The 18,787-nt window shown below is 37.0% G+C and overlaps 2 protein-coding genes across 2 annotated transcripts; one reads left to right on the top strand and one right to left on the bottom strand.

The window, feature by feature from the left end:
- The first annotated feature begins 1,410 nt into the window (after positions 1 to 1,410).
- mrpl17 (mitochondrial ribosomal protein L17) lies at positions 1,411 to 5,328 on the top strand. The gene is made up of 3 exons (XM_056763128.1): positions 1,411 to 1,786; positions 3,467 to 3,535; positions 3,636 to 5,328. The coding sequence occupies exons 1-3, from the start codon at positions 1,613 to 1,615 to the stop codon at positions 3,891 to 3,893; spliced, it is 501 nt and encodes a 166-aa protein (XP_056619106.1). The 5' UTR covers positions 1,411 to 1,612; the 3' UTR covers positions 3,894 to 5,328.
- Positions 5,329 to 5,468: 140 nt separating this feature from the next.
- Positions 5,469 to 18,670, bottom strand: tmem145 (transmembrane protein 145). Its single transcript, XM_056763127.1, has 15 exons — positions 18,474 to 18,670; positions 13,291 to 13,365; positions 12,709 to 12,786; positions 12,122 to 12,208; positions 11,741 to 11,842; positions 10,551 to 10,635; positions 10,295 to 10,366; positions 10,016 to 10,084; positions 9,702 to 9,782; positions 8,930 to 9,008; positions 8,688 to 8,781; positions 7,378 to 7,550; positions 6,886 to 7,006; positions 6,622 to 6,807; positions 5,469 to 6,478 (listed from the first exon to the last, which is right to left on the bottom strand). The coding sequence occupies exons 1-15, from the start codon at positions 18,567 to 18,569 to the stop codon at positions 6,245 to 6,247; spliced, it is 1,632 nt and encodes a 543-aa protein (XP_056619105.1). The 5' UTR covers positions 18,570 to 18,670; the 3' UTR covers positions 5,469 to 6,244.
- Positions 18,671 to 18,787: the final 117 nt, after the last annotated feature.

Here is an 18,787-nt window from a genome sequence, read left to right as displayed (position 1 = left end):
TCTTTAGAAATTCATGGAATCTGTTTGTAATCAATTGTATTAATACAATTAGACTATATTTGTTTAAACACCGTCATCATCTGATTCAATTTGTTTAACGTTAAAAAAAAATGTATGGCACCGAAGATGACTGTTGGCGGCCGGAAGTGTTGAAAAATCTAATATAATCACAATAAATTACATTAGCTAATGCTTACACCTACCCCCATGGACATCGCTAGCACGATTTATTCGGGGCTCTAGTCCCGATTGTTTGTAATCTAGCCCCGAATGTTTTGGCATGGAAATATAATAATAGGAATTCAATAACTGGACGTTTAAAACTTGCTGCTGACGCTGTGTACACAATGTTGACAGTAGCCTCTCTCCCGAAGTCTTAAAGTGCTAGCAGCTCAGTCACACCAGCAGTTAGGAAACTGGCTCTTTTTGTTTACTTAAAAAATACTTTAAAACCTTTAATTTTGTTTTTATATTAGGTTAAGCATTGAATTATAGCTATTTACATTCATTAAAGTTGTAAAAAAACATTACAAACATAACAATATGCTTTTTTTGCTCAAATCAAGTCTCGAAGACACTCTGTGATGATATCACCTTAAAAAAATGATATCATAAGGAACTTAAATAGTCCAAAAGAGAATGAAGTACAGTAGAGTAGCTAGACATAGATAACAATGGGTCAGATGCAGTGTTGGGTGTAACTAGTTACTAAGTAAATAGTTAGTGTAATTTGTAATATTTGGTCAGTTAATAATATTATTTGAATGAATTCAATAAGCCCTTTCATGTATATTCTTGAATCACTTAACTAATCAAGGTTGATGTTGGATATAGAAAGTAATTAGTATTGAGTAACTAAATACTTTTTGGACAGAGTAATTTGGATAGTAATCTAATTACACTATTGAATATGTAATGAGTAACTAGTAATTAATAACCTTTTCAGAGTAATTTACCCATCACTGGTCAGATGTATAAAGTTACATATGATTATTTTGGGTTTTGTGATAAATGTGTTCATGCAATGCATATTTTCCTTGAGAAGAATACATTTAAATTTATGTGATTATTTTATGTTTGCTGATAAACTATATTGCATCAAAAAGTTCATGCAAAGCATATTTTCCTTGACAAAAATACCCCTCACAACCTAATACAAATTCCCTACATTAGCCCCTAATGCTTTAGGCTCAGTTCCTGATGGTTTTATATCCTAGATATGCCCCTGCCTACCCCAACCCTAAACCTAACCTTACAATAATAAAACATCGATTGTTTTCAGCGTGACAAAAACTATGCGGTATTAGAGTGTATCTGTATCCCTTCTAGTCAAAACCTTCTGTCAGCGCCAGTATGCGGAACCTCTTTTGATGTTGTTTTTCTGTCCGGACACTTTAAACTGTAGAACTGTCACACATGACAGGCTCACGAAGTCTCTGCTGTTTTGACTCGAATATATATATAACTTGTGTGCCGATAATAGCTTAGAGTGGACGCAGTCGGTGATCGTAGTACCGTGCGTCTGAGTTATATTTATTTTGTAATATATAACGTTATATATCAGAGGTTTTTTATTATTATCTGGGGTTAGTGTCCTTCACTTTTTCTCGCGATGCGACTCACCTTGCGGGCGTTTATTTCCCATGGCCGGGTGGCCCGTAAAATGGGTCTCGGACCAGAGTCCAGAATTAACATTCTTCGGAATATTCTCACAGGTCTGGTCAGACATGAGAGAATAGAAACAACTAAAGCCCGAGCCGATGAGGTTCGCTTCTACGCTGAAAAAGTAAGTGAACAGGGTGACTGATTCAGTCTGCTGTTATATAGGCCTAACGTTACTGTACAGTTATGCATTTAAGTTTACATGTCAGTTGTTTTAAAAGAAAGATAAATACATTTTTTTAAATTAAGAGTTGTTACTGCTAACATGAGTTAATGCACAGTGGACCTATGCACAACTACACAATAGAGTTATGCAAGCTGAAAAACTAACATATAATGCATTAACTAACATTAACAAATACAATCTTACTGTAAAGTGTTACCATGTCAGTTGTTTTAAAAGAAAGATAAATACATTTTTTAAGTTAAGAGTTATTACTGCTAACATTAGTTAATGCACAGTGGACCTATGCACAACTACACAATAGAGTTATGCATGCTGAAAAACTAACATATAATGCATTAACTAACATTAACAAATACAATCTTACTGTAAAGTGTTACCGGTAATTTTGTCAGCCTACTGCCACGACAAGTATATTCCAAAATATATAGACACAATAATAATATACACAAATACACAAATATAATACACAGAAATTCCAGTCTAGACTATTAATTTAAAAGGAAAAGAAACTGTTACAAAACAAACTGTGAGCTTAGGGTGTTTAAACTTCTGAACAAGAACCTTTGGGTAAATACCACTTAATCAGTCTTAAAGGGGTCATATTGCACGGCTAAAACTAATATTTTTTTTGATTTAATGCAATGTATATATACGATTTAAGGTTAAAACTGCTGTGTTTTCCAAATACCGTGTTTAATACACAGATTTTTTATAAAGCTCATCGGTCTGAAAAGCGAGGTGTGTTATGATTGGCCAGTTAACCAGTGTGTAGTGATTGGTCGAATACTCAAAATTACCCCCAAAATTTCCTATCATATTTTGATGAACGCCGAAGTGATAATATTAGTCCAGAGATAATACTAATCCCATGCAAATAGGGCTTTAGTCAAATCATAGCACGAACTGACGTAGATTAGTGGGGGTGTGGTTACACGATGCGTTTCAGGCTGGTCTGGGAGAGAATTCGCTTTAAGATAGAATGCATATTTTGTTTCAAAACTTTAATTTCTTACAATTTTACGTGTCTAATGTATGGGCAACTTATAACACACCAAAACACAGAAAAACACGTATTCGCGCAATATGACCCCTTAAAGGAAAGGTAAAAAGCAGATGCATGCAGTATAAAAGTTGATCTCCGCAAAATGTCTGATGATTTCTAACCAAATGTATAAACCGAATGCGCATGCATCGAAGTGCTCTTGTGAACGTGTACCATAGACAAGACATTAAAGTCGTTATTTTGGTTTATTCTTCAATGTATTTAGATATCGGTGACGTTAAAGTGAAACTTCAGGCCTGAATCAAAATTTCCCCATTTTTTTACTTACCCTCAAAGCATATGAAGTGAATGTGACTTTCTTCTCGAAAGAAAAGCAGTTCTTTGATCGATGGATGCACTTTTTGGAGCTTCAAAAAATTTCCCCATTCACTCCCATTCTGCCGCTTTGAAGTAAAAAGATAAACGTTTTTATAACTCCGACTGCATTATTCTTAAAGAAAGTAAAACATTTTGATGAAATTTTGATTCAAGCCTGAAGGTCTGCTTTAAGTTAAAGGACTTAAAAAAGATATATATATATGTCTTATATCTACGTCCTATTGTTTTACTTTTAGTTGATTGATTATGCCAAAAAGGGGGATACTAATGAAAAGTCGATGAAAATGGCTGATTTCTGGCTCACGGTGAGTTTCTCAACTTCTCTTTACTCCTTAAACAATTCAAACACACGATTAGAAAAAATGCAACATTTGTCTTACATTTTTCCACAACTCTCCAATTCAGGAAAAAGATCTGATCCCAAAACTTTTTAAAGTTCTTGCGCCAAGATTCGAAAACCAGACGAGCTACACATGCATGGCCCGCATTCCCAACAGAGAGAATCTGGATCGAGCTCATATGTCTGTACTGGAGTATAAGGGCAACCCTTTTCCTCCCCTGTACCCCGTCAAACGTGTCAGTGAACTCAACATATTAAACCAACTTCTGAAAGGATACAGAGAAGAAAAGGATCAAATGCTCCTTAAGAAAAAGGAATTATAATCTTTATGCGCTGTATTTGTATTATATTTCTGTAATAAACCAGTACCTATCATCAAAATAATTAAATTCAGTTATGTTCAAAAAATGTGTTTATGGTTCTTCAAGTCCAACTTTCCTGTCCCCAGGTTTATTTTTAAGTGTTGCCTCACTAACAACTATAGCTGCATGTCATTGCTACAGCATCTGGATGAAAAAAGCATTTGTCTCCATTGATAGCCATTTAAAATATCAGTATTTTAAACAAATGCATTTGTATGCATGCAGCCTTGAAACTCTATCATTCTGTTATATTGTAAATATTTAACCATGCTTCATGTCTGAGTCGGAGATCCAAAGAATTATAAATGAAAGGCATAGGACTGTATTTATTCTGGAGGTGTTATGCATATATTTTATATGTCAGATTTGTACAGCAGCTGATGTAAACCACAGAGATGAGATTCCTCAGTTTTTTTATCCAAAAACAAAACAGACAAATGAGCCGTTATAGTAAAACAAAGCATTTTAATTTGGCAAAAGGAGTATGTACTGCCAAGTCATTTGACACTTTAAAATGCATTCCATTCAGTATGAACAGTGCAACAGAAATGTGCTTAACTTGATCTCTCTGTGCTCCCCAATGTGCTGTGCTAATATCATATATTCAAAATGTGTGCTCTCTCTCCCTTTGCTTTGTGTGCACACTCATTCAAGAGATGAAAAACCATGCCTTTTAAAGGAAACTGTTTTTTGGTGGCTTCCAGTCAGCTCAAGTTCAGCATGTAAAAATGCAATGGTTTAAAATAAATCCACTGATTCAAGTTGGGTTCCCCTAAAAACATGTTTGAAATGTGCCGTTATGTGCATAACAGAAATATATTTAAAACAGGTTCATTTCAGATGTATTGTCTAATGCATAACATTTGCCAAAAAAATCTGGAAAAAAATACAACAGTGGGGAGGGGATTTTAACAGATAAAACATTTTATCTGTTCAGTACATTATTAAAGGTGGCAATAATTTACTGTATTGCAATATGGTTGCATTTACAAGGGACACCAATGGTAACCAAATACTTGTATAAACAGTAAAGTGCTCCATGCAGTTAATACAAAGTGTGTCGAAAGGGTAATTATATTTCATGGGAAACTAAAGTACACAAACATTACGACAACCCTTGTAGACTGATTGACAGCTGTGGGTCAACATTTGTGTAATAAAGTTGTAAATTGAATTCTGTCATAACACTCATACAGAGATTAGTCTAGTACACAATTAATAAAACATTTTGAAGTCTAAAAATACAATGTTAGAGGGTGAAGATGTATTTTCTGAATTCCATGATAAAATAATACACTGTGGCCTTATGGGACAAGAATTTCAGTAGAAGCATTTTGTCAATTGTGTTTGCCTTTTCTCATGTCAAATACTGAATAAAATGCTGTTTTTATCACAATGTTTTGCAGTGTATGCATATTCTGACATTGCAACCATGTTATCTGAAAACTAAGTTGAAAATACAATTGAGTCAAACATAGCAACTGACACTTTGTCTAAACCATCAAATGGCTTATCTACGGTTGATCCTGTTTAGCGATCCATTTGATCGTATTTTAGCAAAAATGACATACTTCACCTTTTTTTCTGAAAACAAGGCACACCCAAAATTACACAGAATATATCAGAATGTACTGTAGTCAAAGCACAAACATGCATGGTATACAAATACTGCCTAGTTTTCCACAGTTAACTTGCAGTTTAATATGTCTGCAAAGTATCTAGCTATATTCAATGTGAATAAAAATATAAATCCTAAATGATCTGAACTTTACAGACAAAATGTGTTAATAAATAAAATAAAAACATAAAAAATGTCTCACTGCTGTTCTTTTTCATTATGTAAATTCATATAGTAACGGCACCACTTGAAATGAACGAAGCATTATAAAATAGGTAAAATGTTCATTGTACTGTTCTGTTACTGTACACATCGCTATCCTATTTACATTAAGCTTTAAATAACTATACTCTAGATTCGCTGTTGTCTCCTGTCACTCTATTGCACTGTCTATATATTATCTCTCCTTCTCCAATGACTCTCTTGACACTCGCTGAAATATTTATTGCTTCTTATTTTTTAGGCGCCGAGTGAGCGGGTTCCTGCCCTCTCCCTCTAAACGTCTCTCTTTGTTTAAGCAGCTCGCACTACTTTTTACAAATTCAAAGATACATATGTTTTGGTAACTTTTTGAAAATGGCTTCCCTCTTACGTCAATCGAACATATTGAAATATTTAACTCTTTTCTCAACCCTCAAAAGTAGATATTCTTGTTGTGTCACTTCTCTGCATTCCCAATCCTTTACAGCATGCTCTAGGCATTGGAACCCATCTTTGTGGCCCCTTGCATACTAAAATACTCAGTGAAATGGGACGTTAATCGAGGCGGAGGAGGGGAGTGGGCGGAGGTACGAGGCGGTATGGGAGGAGGAAGAGGGGTAAATGTGGACGTCAGGTCTGCAGTTGTTGTGATGATCTTATGCTCACTGTTCCTTGGCACTTCCTGTCCCTTTCGGGCCACCGTCTCATCGATCGTCTTAACAGGATCCTTAATAGGCAAACATGAGTATATGAAACAGCGTTATTCTATTATTGTTCTGACAGATTATCTGATCATGAAAATTTATGAACTGAACAGTAATTTTCTGAACGTTAATTTAGTTTTTTTCCCTACAACATTCAAATACTCACTGACTGAATGGAAAAGAGCTCTGTGAAGTTTGGCTGAGAGTCTCCTACGAAGGAGCTGTTCCCATAGGCATGATGAGGAAAACTTTCTGCCCCCATGCCTTTGGGACTGGAGAGAAGGATCCCTATCTGAGACGTCCGTACGTGGTAAGGAAAGTTCTTATTGGCTGCTGATGGACGTGTGATTGCCTGAAATCACAGTGTTAGTCACATTGTCATGTCTGAAATCAATTTATTTCATAGGGAATCAATAAACAAAAAACATACCAGAAAGACAACATGAGCATAGAGGTGGATGCCAAGCTGGATCCCGTTAACAATCTTTTCCCTGGCCCAGCGAGGGATGCCAAAGTTTGCAATAAGAGCCATGACTGGCACAGCAAAAAACCTAAGGGTTGGATCAATAGAAACAGCTAGAGCAACAGTGACAACTAAAGCAATGGATGACATGGAAAGCAGTGTTGAATTTCATGTATTGTTGAACTTCATGTACTATTGCATTTCCCCCCAAATGGATTTAAATGCACTAAAATGCCACTGAAAATAAACTATATGAATTCAACAGTAAGTGCATATTTGAATCAACTGACAACCCAAACAATAATAGATCCTGTAGCTAAAGAATGATGCTGATGTCTTGATGTCTTTGATCCCCAGAAAATGCACACAATGATGAAATTATAAAAATGTACACTAGATAAGAGCATCTGCCAAATTCACAAATGTACACACAAAGCAAATGGCATTTACTGGACTCACCACAGTGTGTAGGCTGTGAAGAAGGGGATGTAGAAAGGTTGTTTTTCAGGGTAGTGTTTGAGGGACACTAGAACGGCGTAGCAGAACCATACGTATGCGAGAAGCTGCAGACCCATTAAACCGTAGCCTGCGGGGCTGTCATACGCATACAGCACCTCACCTGGATCAAAGAACTACAAACACAGCAGAGAGCGGTGAAATCAACTGCACTTAGCATCCCATCTGTTTGATTGATGGTTTTAAATCCAACCATGACACAAATCTGTTAGGCTGCATGAGAGGAAACTGGTGTAACATTCCTCATATCCAAACACATAACACAGCTGTATTAGAGCAAAAGGTGACATCGACAGAAGAAGCAATAGGAGGTCCTCTGTGATACAACGCACATCTGTCTATTTACAACTGGGTCACTCTCTATATCCATCTCTTTAACTATCCCTCTATCTGCCAGGTTCCATTACAGCAGAACGACATGCTCATACTGAGTAACTCCATCTCGTAGCCTTACATTATATATAGACTAGCAGTAGGGTGCAGCATGGCATAGAGTCAATAGAGAAAACGTGACTGTTACACATAAGGTAATATGGAAATATGACATGAACGGCAACATTTTTGGTATTCCATTCCATTCCATTTTCTACCGCTTATCCGAACTACCTCGGGTCACGGGGAGCCTGTGCCTATCTCAGGAGTCATCGGGCATCAAGGCAGGATACACCCTGGATGGAGTGCCAACCCATCGCAGGGCACACACACTCACTCATTCACTCACGCACTCACACCATAAAAGAAAAAAAATAAAGGAAAAAATAAAGGAAAATTCTGTATGTTTTTCTTGTAAATTTACGGTCTTGGTAATCGACTGTTTTTGACTGTATCTCAAAATTGGACAAAAAAAAACATTTCCCGGCAGCTGGGGGGCAAGAAATATATCGTAAAATTAAACATTTTTGTAGTCACATGCGTTTTTTGTTTTTCTTGTAAATTTGCATTATTTTTCTTTAATTTGGCGGTTTTTGGTATTATTTAAAAAAAGCTGAATAATCTGTTAATAAAAATGGTACAATTTTATATATTTATATAATTGTTAAATTATATGCGAAAAATCTGTAAAAATAACAATAAAATTCAGTTTTTTACAGTGTAGAATTGCTTTTACTGCTTATTCCTTAAAGATGCTGTGTGTAATTTCTTGGAGGATCTATTGACAGAAATGCATTTTTTTTTTTATAATTAAAAGTTAAATAATTGTAAAAGAATCATCAATCTTGTAAAGCCATAAAGAAAAAGACATTAAATCTTACCTCTGCTTCGTATATGAAGAGAATGATGTAGGTGATGGTGTACACTGTCATATAAATGGACAGTTTGACAGACCCACTGTGGCTTATTCTTGCCCTGGGTGACAAACATTAGATGTGTGATGAGTGTCACTCTCTCCAGTGGTTCACAGTATTTGACAGATGCATGACAACCTGGATCACATTACCATGATTAGCCTTGTAAATCATTACCCACATTAGTGGACAAGTAAGAGACTCCCTACCTGGTAACTGTGAATCCCTTTCCCAAGAGAATCAGCATGAGCAGGAAAATCAGGAAGCTCACGGAAAAGAGTAATTTCCCTGGTGAGAGGAAAAGTCCCGTTGAGAGTTAGAGAGGTGACCGCAAGTAGGTTACGCTATCAAATTGTAAGCGCTGAAATCAGGTCAGTATTTAAGGATATGTGCTGTCATACACACGTGAGCGGGGCACAAAAATGTGGATGCACTATCAGAATTTTGTAAGATTTTACTAGTTGCTTTTAATTTGCAAATACATTGAATGCAGAGTAAGGATTTATAGCTATAAAGAGGATGCAAAAGCACTGTTTTAGTATTATTTACATTTATTCATTTGGCAGAAGCTTTTATCCAAAGTAACTTAATAGTAGGAGAGCATATAAAAAGCTTATTTATTCAACTTTCATATGATGTATAAATCTCAATTATATACGATACATATATTTATATTATAATAAAAAAACATTTATTTGGAACTGATTCATCGCGAAGTGATTCATTTGACAGCACTATCATTTTCCAATAATGCAAAAATAAAATAAAAATGAATAATTCATGTCAATGTAGTTACTTATTTAGCAAGTATCCATGTAGTAATCTGAATAATTTACAGTCAGCTTGTCACTATCACAAAAATAGACCCCTTCAGGATGATACAAGAGGTTTGTGCAGGGGCTCTCATCACTCTGTCAAGGTTTATTCTGCATTGATGACTGTCTGACTGTACATCCCCCTCAAATACAGTGCTTTCCTCACCTAATATCTTCAGACTGCCGTTCCCGACGCCATCCCTGGCATAAAGACCCCAGTAAAGGCAAAAGAAGAGCAGGCTCAACACTGGGAGAAAGGAATCAAAGAGAGAGGAATGAAGATAAGAGAAAAAAGATATATGTCACAGTGGAAGCAGCAACAAGAGGGAAAAGACATGAGCGGAATGTGAGGAGGAGATAAGGAAGACATAAAGAAGAAGGAGACAAGAGATATTGTCAGGCATCTATTGATGCAAACGGCAGTGTCATAAAAGTAATGTGTGTTAGTGTGGAGCAGGCGTGTGCAGTGGTCGTTCTCACCCTCGACTCCAGCCGCAGTCATAAACATCTTATAGGTGGTATGGAGCAGCTGTCTTCCCTTTAAATTATCTTAAAGAATTACAAAGAGATCAAGAGAGAGATTTAGGGGAGATGGATTAATAAAAGCGAAGAGACTAAAAGCAGAGACGCACTTCAACATTTGCTTATTTGAAGGAGATGCCTAAAAATATCATTCAATTTATCTCTGAATAATAAGTTTTGCAAATGATGTGATGAAAAGAATTGAGGCCGGTCTACATCCAGGACATTAAAACTTACAAGCAAAGTAACAAGACAGTGTAAACACAAAAGCAAATATGACCAGGAATGTGATGTCAGTCTCCAGGATGCCTGAAACAGAAATAAAGCATATTATAGACACTTTTAAAATCATAATTGAATGCAATTTTATGCAAATAAATACAATTTACATTCAATAGTGAAATTACTAAAATAGATTGTTTTTGCATTACATTTTTTTATGTAGCCTACATGTAATTTGAAGTTATATTACATTTCTGTGAATTTGTCTCACCAAATTCATCAGCTGAGAAATGCTGGGTCCAGAACGACTGTCCGTTGCTTAATGTCATTTCATATTCCAGCTGCAGCCCATCTCCCTACAGTACACGGTAAAGCAAAAAAAGATTGAGTTTAGAGGAGACAAGAGCAGGAGGTGCAAAACGAAAGAGCGTAAAAGCGAGCAGGGAGCCGGAGAGAGCCATACAAACACAGAGTGTACAAATAGATCTTACGCTATAAAAGACTTCAAAGCAGCAGAGTTTCTAGCTGTTGAGAGGATTTTGGCCGGCTTAATAAAAGAGAAACACTTTGATTTCACTTGGCAGGAAAAACCCATTCTCTCTCCCTCTCTCCATCAAAAGGGTGAGGAGCATGAAGCATAGTCTATCACAAAATCAATGTAGCCAGAGATGGAGAGGCGAGAGAGAGCAGCACAAAGATATGGAGTGCGAGAGGCACGGGGAAAGGACGTTAGATACAAAGTGAATGAGCACGAAAGGCAGAAGTGAGTAATCAAAGCCTGTAACACAAGCCCGGAGGTTCAGATATGTAAGACTGGGCAATGAGAAAGGAAGTACAAGGGAGACAGAAGAGAAATTGGCAGCGGCCACAGAGAAGCTCCCATAGGGACAATGCAAGGAGACAATGCTTAATTTCCGTCCAACAGGATTTAGTGGCGTGTCCATCAGCCTGCCTACGTTCATGAACAACCCTTTAAATTTTGTCCCATTTAACCCGCTAAAGTCCCTTTAAATTGTGTACCAACTTCTGTCATACAGGCCATATTTTCCATAATGTACAAAAGCAGTCAAACAATAAGTTTCATGCATATATTATACAAAGCATATATTGCAGATATACCGTTTAATGATTTTCAGTTCTGGGACATTCACTACCATAATAGGAAAACATATATTGTACTTTCTTGTTCTGTTGAAGACACAATGAGATATTTTGAAGAATTTAGGAAAACAAAGAGTTCTCATGCACCTTTGACTACCATTTAATTCTTCCTACAATGGTAGTCAATGATGTCCCGGAACTGAAAATTACAAACATTCTTCCAAATATCTTTTTTTGTGTTCACCGGGAAAAATGCCATTTATAAAGGTATGAAATTACATAAAGGTGAGTAAATGATAAAAAAATTTTTTGTGAACTATCCCTTTTACGCTACTAGTAAAGTTTATGGTTAGCACTTACGCCGCACTTGCTGAGCGCGATGTACCACCATCTCTCTCGGACTGAACGAAAACTTCGACCTCCTACACAACTCAGCATGTCCTCATTTCCCTCTGTTTCAATCTGACAGAGACAGACCCAAAATATGTTGATTAGTATAGAACCTGCAACACTGGTTAAAGTTCTATCATTTTCAGGGTTAAAATAATAATTTTTTTCTCAATTATCGCTTAGCATTTTCACGAAAAAAAGTAAACATTGTGGTGTCTTCAACAGTGCTTACTGTATTTCAGTGGCTCAACAGAGCTACACTAACTCAACCGAAAGTGGGATCAAGTTTTTGGAAAAAATCAATTCTTACATACACAAACAAGTATATTAGGCATGAAAACTGTTTCTTACCACACAGCCAGACCAGGTGTAGCTGGTGGTCAGGTTGATGACTTGGTTGTTTTCAGGCCTCAATACTGATTCTTTTGTATAACAGTCCTGCAATTAAACAGTCTGTCAATAAATATGTGCTTCCAAACACAATTTCAAAACACCCAACAACAATGTTAAAGTGTTCATCTACCCAGAAATAAAAATGATGTCATCATTTATTCACCCTTAAAACCTGTATATGACTCATTTTCTTTGGAAAACTAAAGATGATAATTTGACTAAAAAAGGTTTTGTGTCCATACAATGAAGGTCAATAAGAGCTAATGTTGTTTGGTTTTCTACATTTTCTACATGGAAGGAAGGATCCTAGATTTATATTAACACAAACATGCACTGACACCATGCATTTTGGACCATGCAGTGGGCTCTTAATCCATAGGGCATTGCTGACATATCTCTTTTAATCCTTACACTATCTAGTTTTGAAGCCCTCAATAATGTGCTGTTCATGCACTTGGACTATATTCTTACACACATAGACACAGTGTGTCAGTACACAGTATTTTCACACACACAGACACAGGATATGTCAGTCTATGTCTCACCTTGTCCAGACTCTTGTACACAGATGGCCACTGAGAGCTTTCATCAAAGTACAGCAATATGTTCTGACAGCAACGGGACTTTCAGAGAAATAAGACAGAGACGGACAGACAGACAGAGGGATGAAAAAAGAGGGGAAAGAGAGAGATTAACTGTACTGACAAATGGCTGACAAATACAGAAAAGAGAATATAAGTCTGACAACAAATCAATTTACAGTATATTGCTTTATATTGGACAAGAGGTGCTCAATCCTGCATCAGGAGATGTACCTTCCTGAAGAGTTTGCTTCTAACAACACTCCCGCATGTCATTTTAAGTGAACTTCAATATTGTGATCAGCTGCTTCAGGTTTGTTTCGGTTGGAATGTAAACTTTGCAGAAAGGTGGATCAGGATCAAGCACCGCTGTTTTTAAACTATTCATAGTGTTTTACAGTGTTTAATGCTTGGAAATAAAACGAATAAACAATGAAAATAAAACTAAAAAAAATTGTAATTAATTAAACAGCAGCTGGAACCAAAAGTATTTGTTCAATGTATGTGATCAGGAATATAATAAATATAAGTATAATTCAATCTTACCTTGGGGTAACGGAACCTAAAGTCCAATCGACCAAAATCAGTTAGGAAGCAAAACCTTGTTAGAAACACCCAGTCCTGTGAAGAGAGCAAGGGCAACAGAAAAACAAGGATTCAGTTTTTTTGCATTTACTATTTGTATGTATGTGTTTAAGTAAAATGATCATTTTTGTTCTATTCTCTGAAATACTGTCAACATTTCTACCAAATTCCAAATTAAATTTTTAGTTGCATGTGTTTGCAGAAAACTGAAACAGGATAAACTGTTCCAAATTACCAAAAATGTGCGATGCTTGCAGATGGGTAAACTGTACCGTTTGTCCAATGGTGTGACAGCAAAAATTTTGAATACAAACTGTTAATAATTGCCTGTCATTTATGGGAGCGGCTTTTTGTGAAAATAGCTACAGATGCTATTAAGTTTAAATAACAGTAGGTTCTTTTAACAAATAAAATAGCAGCATTTCCTATGGATATGCTATTTACACTGATCGAAAATGTCTTTGTATTTAGAAGAAATAGTATTTAGATGATATTGGTTCTTATAAATAATGGCAGATAACGTTACTATTTGCCTCCGTATCGTTGTGTCAATAATAACTGAGTGTAAATCATTATATTTATAAACAAATATTTAAATGATGTCAACTTAAGCTTACCCTAGACCTAAACTTTATGAATTAAAATGAATTTTAAGTCTTAAATAAATTTTATTGAAAACAAATCCCTTTATGATCTGTAATGTGATAGAAAATGGTAAAAGAGCGCTTTCAGCGAGAGGTGGATTAGAACCCCAGTCTCCAGTAACAAAGCTCAGTGTATATAGACACTCCGCTATTTTTATTTTATTCATATTTATAATATAAAATAGCATACTAGAGATTCATCTTCATTTTTAGTTTTTCAAATTCAAGTTTTTTTGTAATTTCACACTATAGGACACATGTATGGTTTATTTCTCAGCTACCCAGTACTGCACAGAAAAAAAGTTCACATTCAAGTTGATGGATGTAATATCGATTTTTTTCAAAAATGTAATGCGTCTTTCCATCGTTTACACTGTTGTTAGGTGAGATTATGTCATTCTTGAGGTTTGTTTCTGTTGAAATTCAACAGATGCTGGACTGGAATTGTCACAATACACGTAGAAATGCTAATTAAAGACAAAACTGGAGTCTTTCCAGGGGCTGTCAATTTATAAGCCTTTATACACTGTTTATTTAAAACAACTGTAACTGTAACTCTGATCACACCCCTGCAAGCATCAAAAGCACACAGTATCTTATAGACAGTTTCATCTTAAAAACATAAACAAACATTACTCCACATGGTTATACTAGAAGAACCGTTACTTAGCTTAACTTGTCTCTCCAATATTTTTCATGTCATTTTTCATTTAATCTCTGAAAAGATTCAGTATTTAGAAAAGACCGGGTTGGTCATGGAGACGCTTTTATCCAATTTAAGCGTGCTTTTATGAAGCACGGCCCTGGAGCTTGCTCAAGGTCACACAATTCCTTTCACAGTTTAAACCAGTAACCTTCTGATTAAAATCCCTGAGTGCCCATGCCTACATCACCCCACCCAGGAAAATTCACCTAATATCATAAATGAAATCTGATCTAATGCACCGATAACCATTTGAAGGCCTCCATAATGCACCCCAATAGTTCATGGGGTTAATAAGGTTTAGTATTCATAGATTTGGTTGGATCTCGTCTCATATACTCGTTCTTTCCCCTTCTCCCAAACTTACACTGACAGACACACACACAGTCAATGAAGCGTGAGAATGCACAAAGTTGGCTCAGCTCTTAGGCCCTTGTCTATATTAACTTCCTTTGCACTGTTGGTGGTTTCCATAACAACCGGTCTCCTTGACAATACGGGCCAGCAACCCTAAGACTCCCTGACCCAGAACTGAGCCCGGAGTCATGTGACCAAGCATGTGAAAGACCACCTTGTATCCATAAGAATGGGTCCAAACATACACCTACGGTCAATCAGACAGTTAAACAAACACCCACCGGAAAAAAAAACAATTCCCGACTATTGTCATGGCGACACATTGCACTTTGCAGCTGCTATAGAAACCACGAGAGACCGAACTCTCTCGCTCAACCCATCCTATCCTCAGATTTATAACTAAAGCACAAAACTTACATGACAATGTTTTATGTGTGTTGTCTGTTCTTTTTTATTCCCATCTGCCACATTTTATTGAGTTTGTATCTCAGCAATTCTCTCTGCAAATGAGACCAGTACCAGTTGAAAGTCCTCCGTTGTTGTCCCTCTGCGGAGGTCTTTCAGATAAGATTTGTGTATTTGTTTATAAGGGTACACTTATACCGTATCATCGCAGACCTGTTAATGGATGAATGTCGATTGTCTGCAGAACAGAATGTGTGTGTTGTGTTGCCGAATGGGCCATAAAGAGCACCCCTATTAATACCTGCCACCTGCCTTATACCCCCACAGATACAGCATTGTAATACAAAGTCGTTGAAGCAGTCAGAGGGAGGCAAAGATACAGAGCATATAGACACTACATTAATCAAACACTATATCCACATGCAGTATATCCGGTCACTTTAGCGAATCAGTGGTGGACTCACCTTACTATGTCTTTCTGGATCTCTGTCCCGCTCGCTAAACCTCATTAAGAATTAATTACCAATCAACTAGTCATGTCATCCCGGATCCATCGGGCTTTTAAATGATTCATTACATAAGTTGAACAATGGAGCAACCCATAAATATACTTGCATGCACTCACACACACACACACACACACACACACAGACATCTACGTCAACCCGAGTGCCTCAGGGAAGAGTCTTATTCGCCTTTGGCGCTGTTGGTTAGCCATAGACGGTTACCTTTACAACCAACTGGCCATGATAGATGTGTGTTGTTCCTGAACTTTACTTCACAGAATGTGCTGGAATGACTCATGTACACCAGAGCATCAAATCCCCAAGCAGTTAAAGGTGAAGTTTGCCATTTTTTTCTATGTTCGAATATCCTCCTAACTCTTGATATAAAGATCAATAACTATATCGTCTGTAGGTTTATTTGCCTGAAACCTGTAGACGTGTTTAGGTTAAACATTGGTCTGTTTGCTCCAAATAACAACATTTTGGGATAAAGTTTGGAGCAGATATGCCTGTTTGAGTGTTTGGGTATCATACTTTTACACTGTGACTTTTAAAATGGACATGACAAAACAAAAGAACACCTTTCTCTGTAGATATTAGAAGAACACATGTAGGTTGATCTCTAAAAGAGACAGTTCACCCAAAAATTTAAATTCTTAACATTTCAAACCTGAATGACATTCTTTCTACTGCAGAAAACAAAAGAAAATATTTGGAAGAAAGCTTGTGACCGAACAGCGCTGGCACCCATTCACTTCTATTGTATGGATACAAAACCAATGCAAGTGAATGTGTGCCAGTTGAGCACAAGTTTCTTTTTACAGTAATGCACAAGTGTGTGTGTGCATAGGAGTATGCATGGCAATGTGAAAGAGCGACCTTGTAAGGAAACAAACAGAAGTGAGATTAATGGACTGTTTAACCGTCTCATACATAGCCCCTCAAACAGAGCAAGATCAGCATTTAGACACTATTGAACAGATTCGCACTGCATAAGCCAGACAAAAACATTAATTAGATCGCCGGCATAAATTATATCGCATTGACATATTTGTCTGAAAGATAGAGTAACAGTCTGTATTATTCTTTTCCATACAGTATGTATGGCGATAAAGGTGTGTGGTGGATTTTTAGTGAATAACAATGTCTCTCATACAAAGCTGGGATATAGTGCATGCGTAATCTTTTTTTATTACTTTTTGTGCATTTGGAATTCGATACCCACATTCACTTTTAGTGTTTGGTAAAGATGAACATGGACCTCTTGCATGTTCCACAAAAGAAAGCAAGCATACTGGTTTGAAACAACATGAGAGTCAGTAAATAAAACCTTCATTTGTGAGGGTCAAACATATAGAGAAGCTGCTCTATGGATTTTGTGAGGAAATATTCCCCTTTAAAGGGATGGTTCACCGGTCACAAATTACTCACTTCAGAGTTGTTCCAAACCTGTATACATTTCTTTGTTTGGTTGAACACAGCGAAAGGTATTTGGACGAATGCTTGTAACCAAATAGTTCTTGGAGCCCATTGACTACCATTGTAGGAAAAACGACAACGGTGGTCAAAAGTCTCCGAGAGCTGTCCTCCATTCTTCAAAATATCTTATATATAGTAATTATAAAGTATTTTTCCTATGGTAGTCAATGGGGTCCAAGAACTTTTTGGTTATAAGCATTCTTACAAATATCTCTCTGTGTTCATCAGAACAATTGGTGAGTTATTGATGACGTATTTTTTTAATCAATAAAATAAAAGAACTGCAAGCTTTAACATGAACTCAGTCTCGTTATTTTTTTGCTTCAGGCCAATATCTAGTTCTTGCCCCGTGAGTTTATCAAATAATAACCCCGTGCTTTTTTTAAAGCCTTTTAAAAAGCTTTTTTGTGTAAAGACATTCCGCAAGCTCGCAAAGCAATGCTATAATATATCCCCAATAAGAAACAATTTCATTAAAAGCACATTCAAATATCACAAGTGACTCTAATCGTGAACATTGCTGCCTGTGTTGCGCGTTATTTCTATGCGAGTTTTGGGCGCAGGGAGTTCAATTTGGACACAACACACACATTAATCCTCATTACACACTCTCGCACACAACACACACTCACAGCCTTTAATCTGTTTGCACACCAGCATCACCATATCCAAACCCTGTATAACGAGTGTGTAATGGAATTATGATATTAGAAAGATGAGCATAATGGTCGATGCACACCTGTAACGACAGGATGGCTGGTTCGACGCTTCAAGTTGACACTGTTAAAAATGTAGTTTTTTGTGGCTGTTATCCGTTTTGGGATGGAGTAAGCTTTCACTGGCTCACTATTATCAGGGTGTGATGATCTTCTTGGCAAGGATATTAAAGCACGCGCCAGGCGTCCAGATGAGATCAAATGCAGAGGCGTTAAAATACACGCGCGCACAACAGCCCATTAATAACAGAGGCTGAGGAGATGCGCAGCAAACCCTGGCCAAACAATGACGAATCACCAGCTGAACAGTATAAAATGTAAACACTCTGCTCACCTCTTTTGTGTTGACGATCCCTCTGACGTATTTCCCCAAAACTGACCCGACGCACAAAATACTGGACACCACAGCGAGTCCTAATACTTTCTCCATTTTCACCTGTGCAACGCGTACCGTTTCTTCCCTCTCCCTCAAGTATTGTGCAATGCTGGCGGACTCAACGGAATCTGCCCAGTGTGGCTTCCAGATGCGCGTTCTCGTTCTTGCTCTCCAACGCATGTATCCCCAGTATTTTGGGCGGGAGCGCGCCTTTCACACGCTCTCTTACAGGACGGCGTGAAACGCGCGCCGCCGACATTTTATTGCGACGC

Source organism: Triplophysa dalaica, chromosome 12 (genome assembly GCF_015846415.1).
Source record: "Triplophysa dalaica isolate WHDGS20190420 chromosome 12, ASM1584641v1, whole genome shotgun sequence".
NCBI classification, from domain to species: Eukaryota; Metazoa; Chordata; class Actinopteri; order Cypriniformes; family Nemacheilidae; genus Triplophysa; species Triplophysa dalaica.
Note: the sequence above shows the minus strand (reverse complement) of the source record. Positions and strands in the feature narration are given on the sequence as shown.

Coding starts and splice junctions, on each gene's coding strand:
- tmem145 (XM_056763127.1), bottom strand. CDS start 18,569: ATGGAGAAAGTATTAGGACTCGCTGTGGTGTCCAGTATTTTGTGCGTC. Junction 12,787..13,290: donor TTAGGTTCCGTTACCCCAAG/GTAAGATTGAAT, acceptor TTTCTCTGAAAG/TCCCGTTGCTGTCAGAACAT. Junction 10,367..10,550: donor TTTCTCAGCTGATGAATTTG/GTGAGACAAATT, acceptor TTTCTGTTTCAG/GCATCCTGGAGACTGACATC.
- mrpl17 (XM_056763128.1), top strand. CDS start 1,613: ATGCGACTCACCTTGCGGGCGTTTATTTCCCATGGCCGGGTGGCCCGT. Junction 1,787..3,466: donor TTCGCTTCTACGCTGAAAAA/GTAAGTGAACAG, acceptor TTTTACTTTTAG/TTGATTGATTATGCCAAAAA. Junction 3,536..3,635: donor TGGCTGATTTCTGGCTCACG/GTGAGTTTCTCA, acceptor TCTCCAATTCAG/GAAAAAGATCTGATCCCAAA.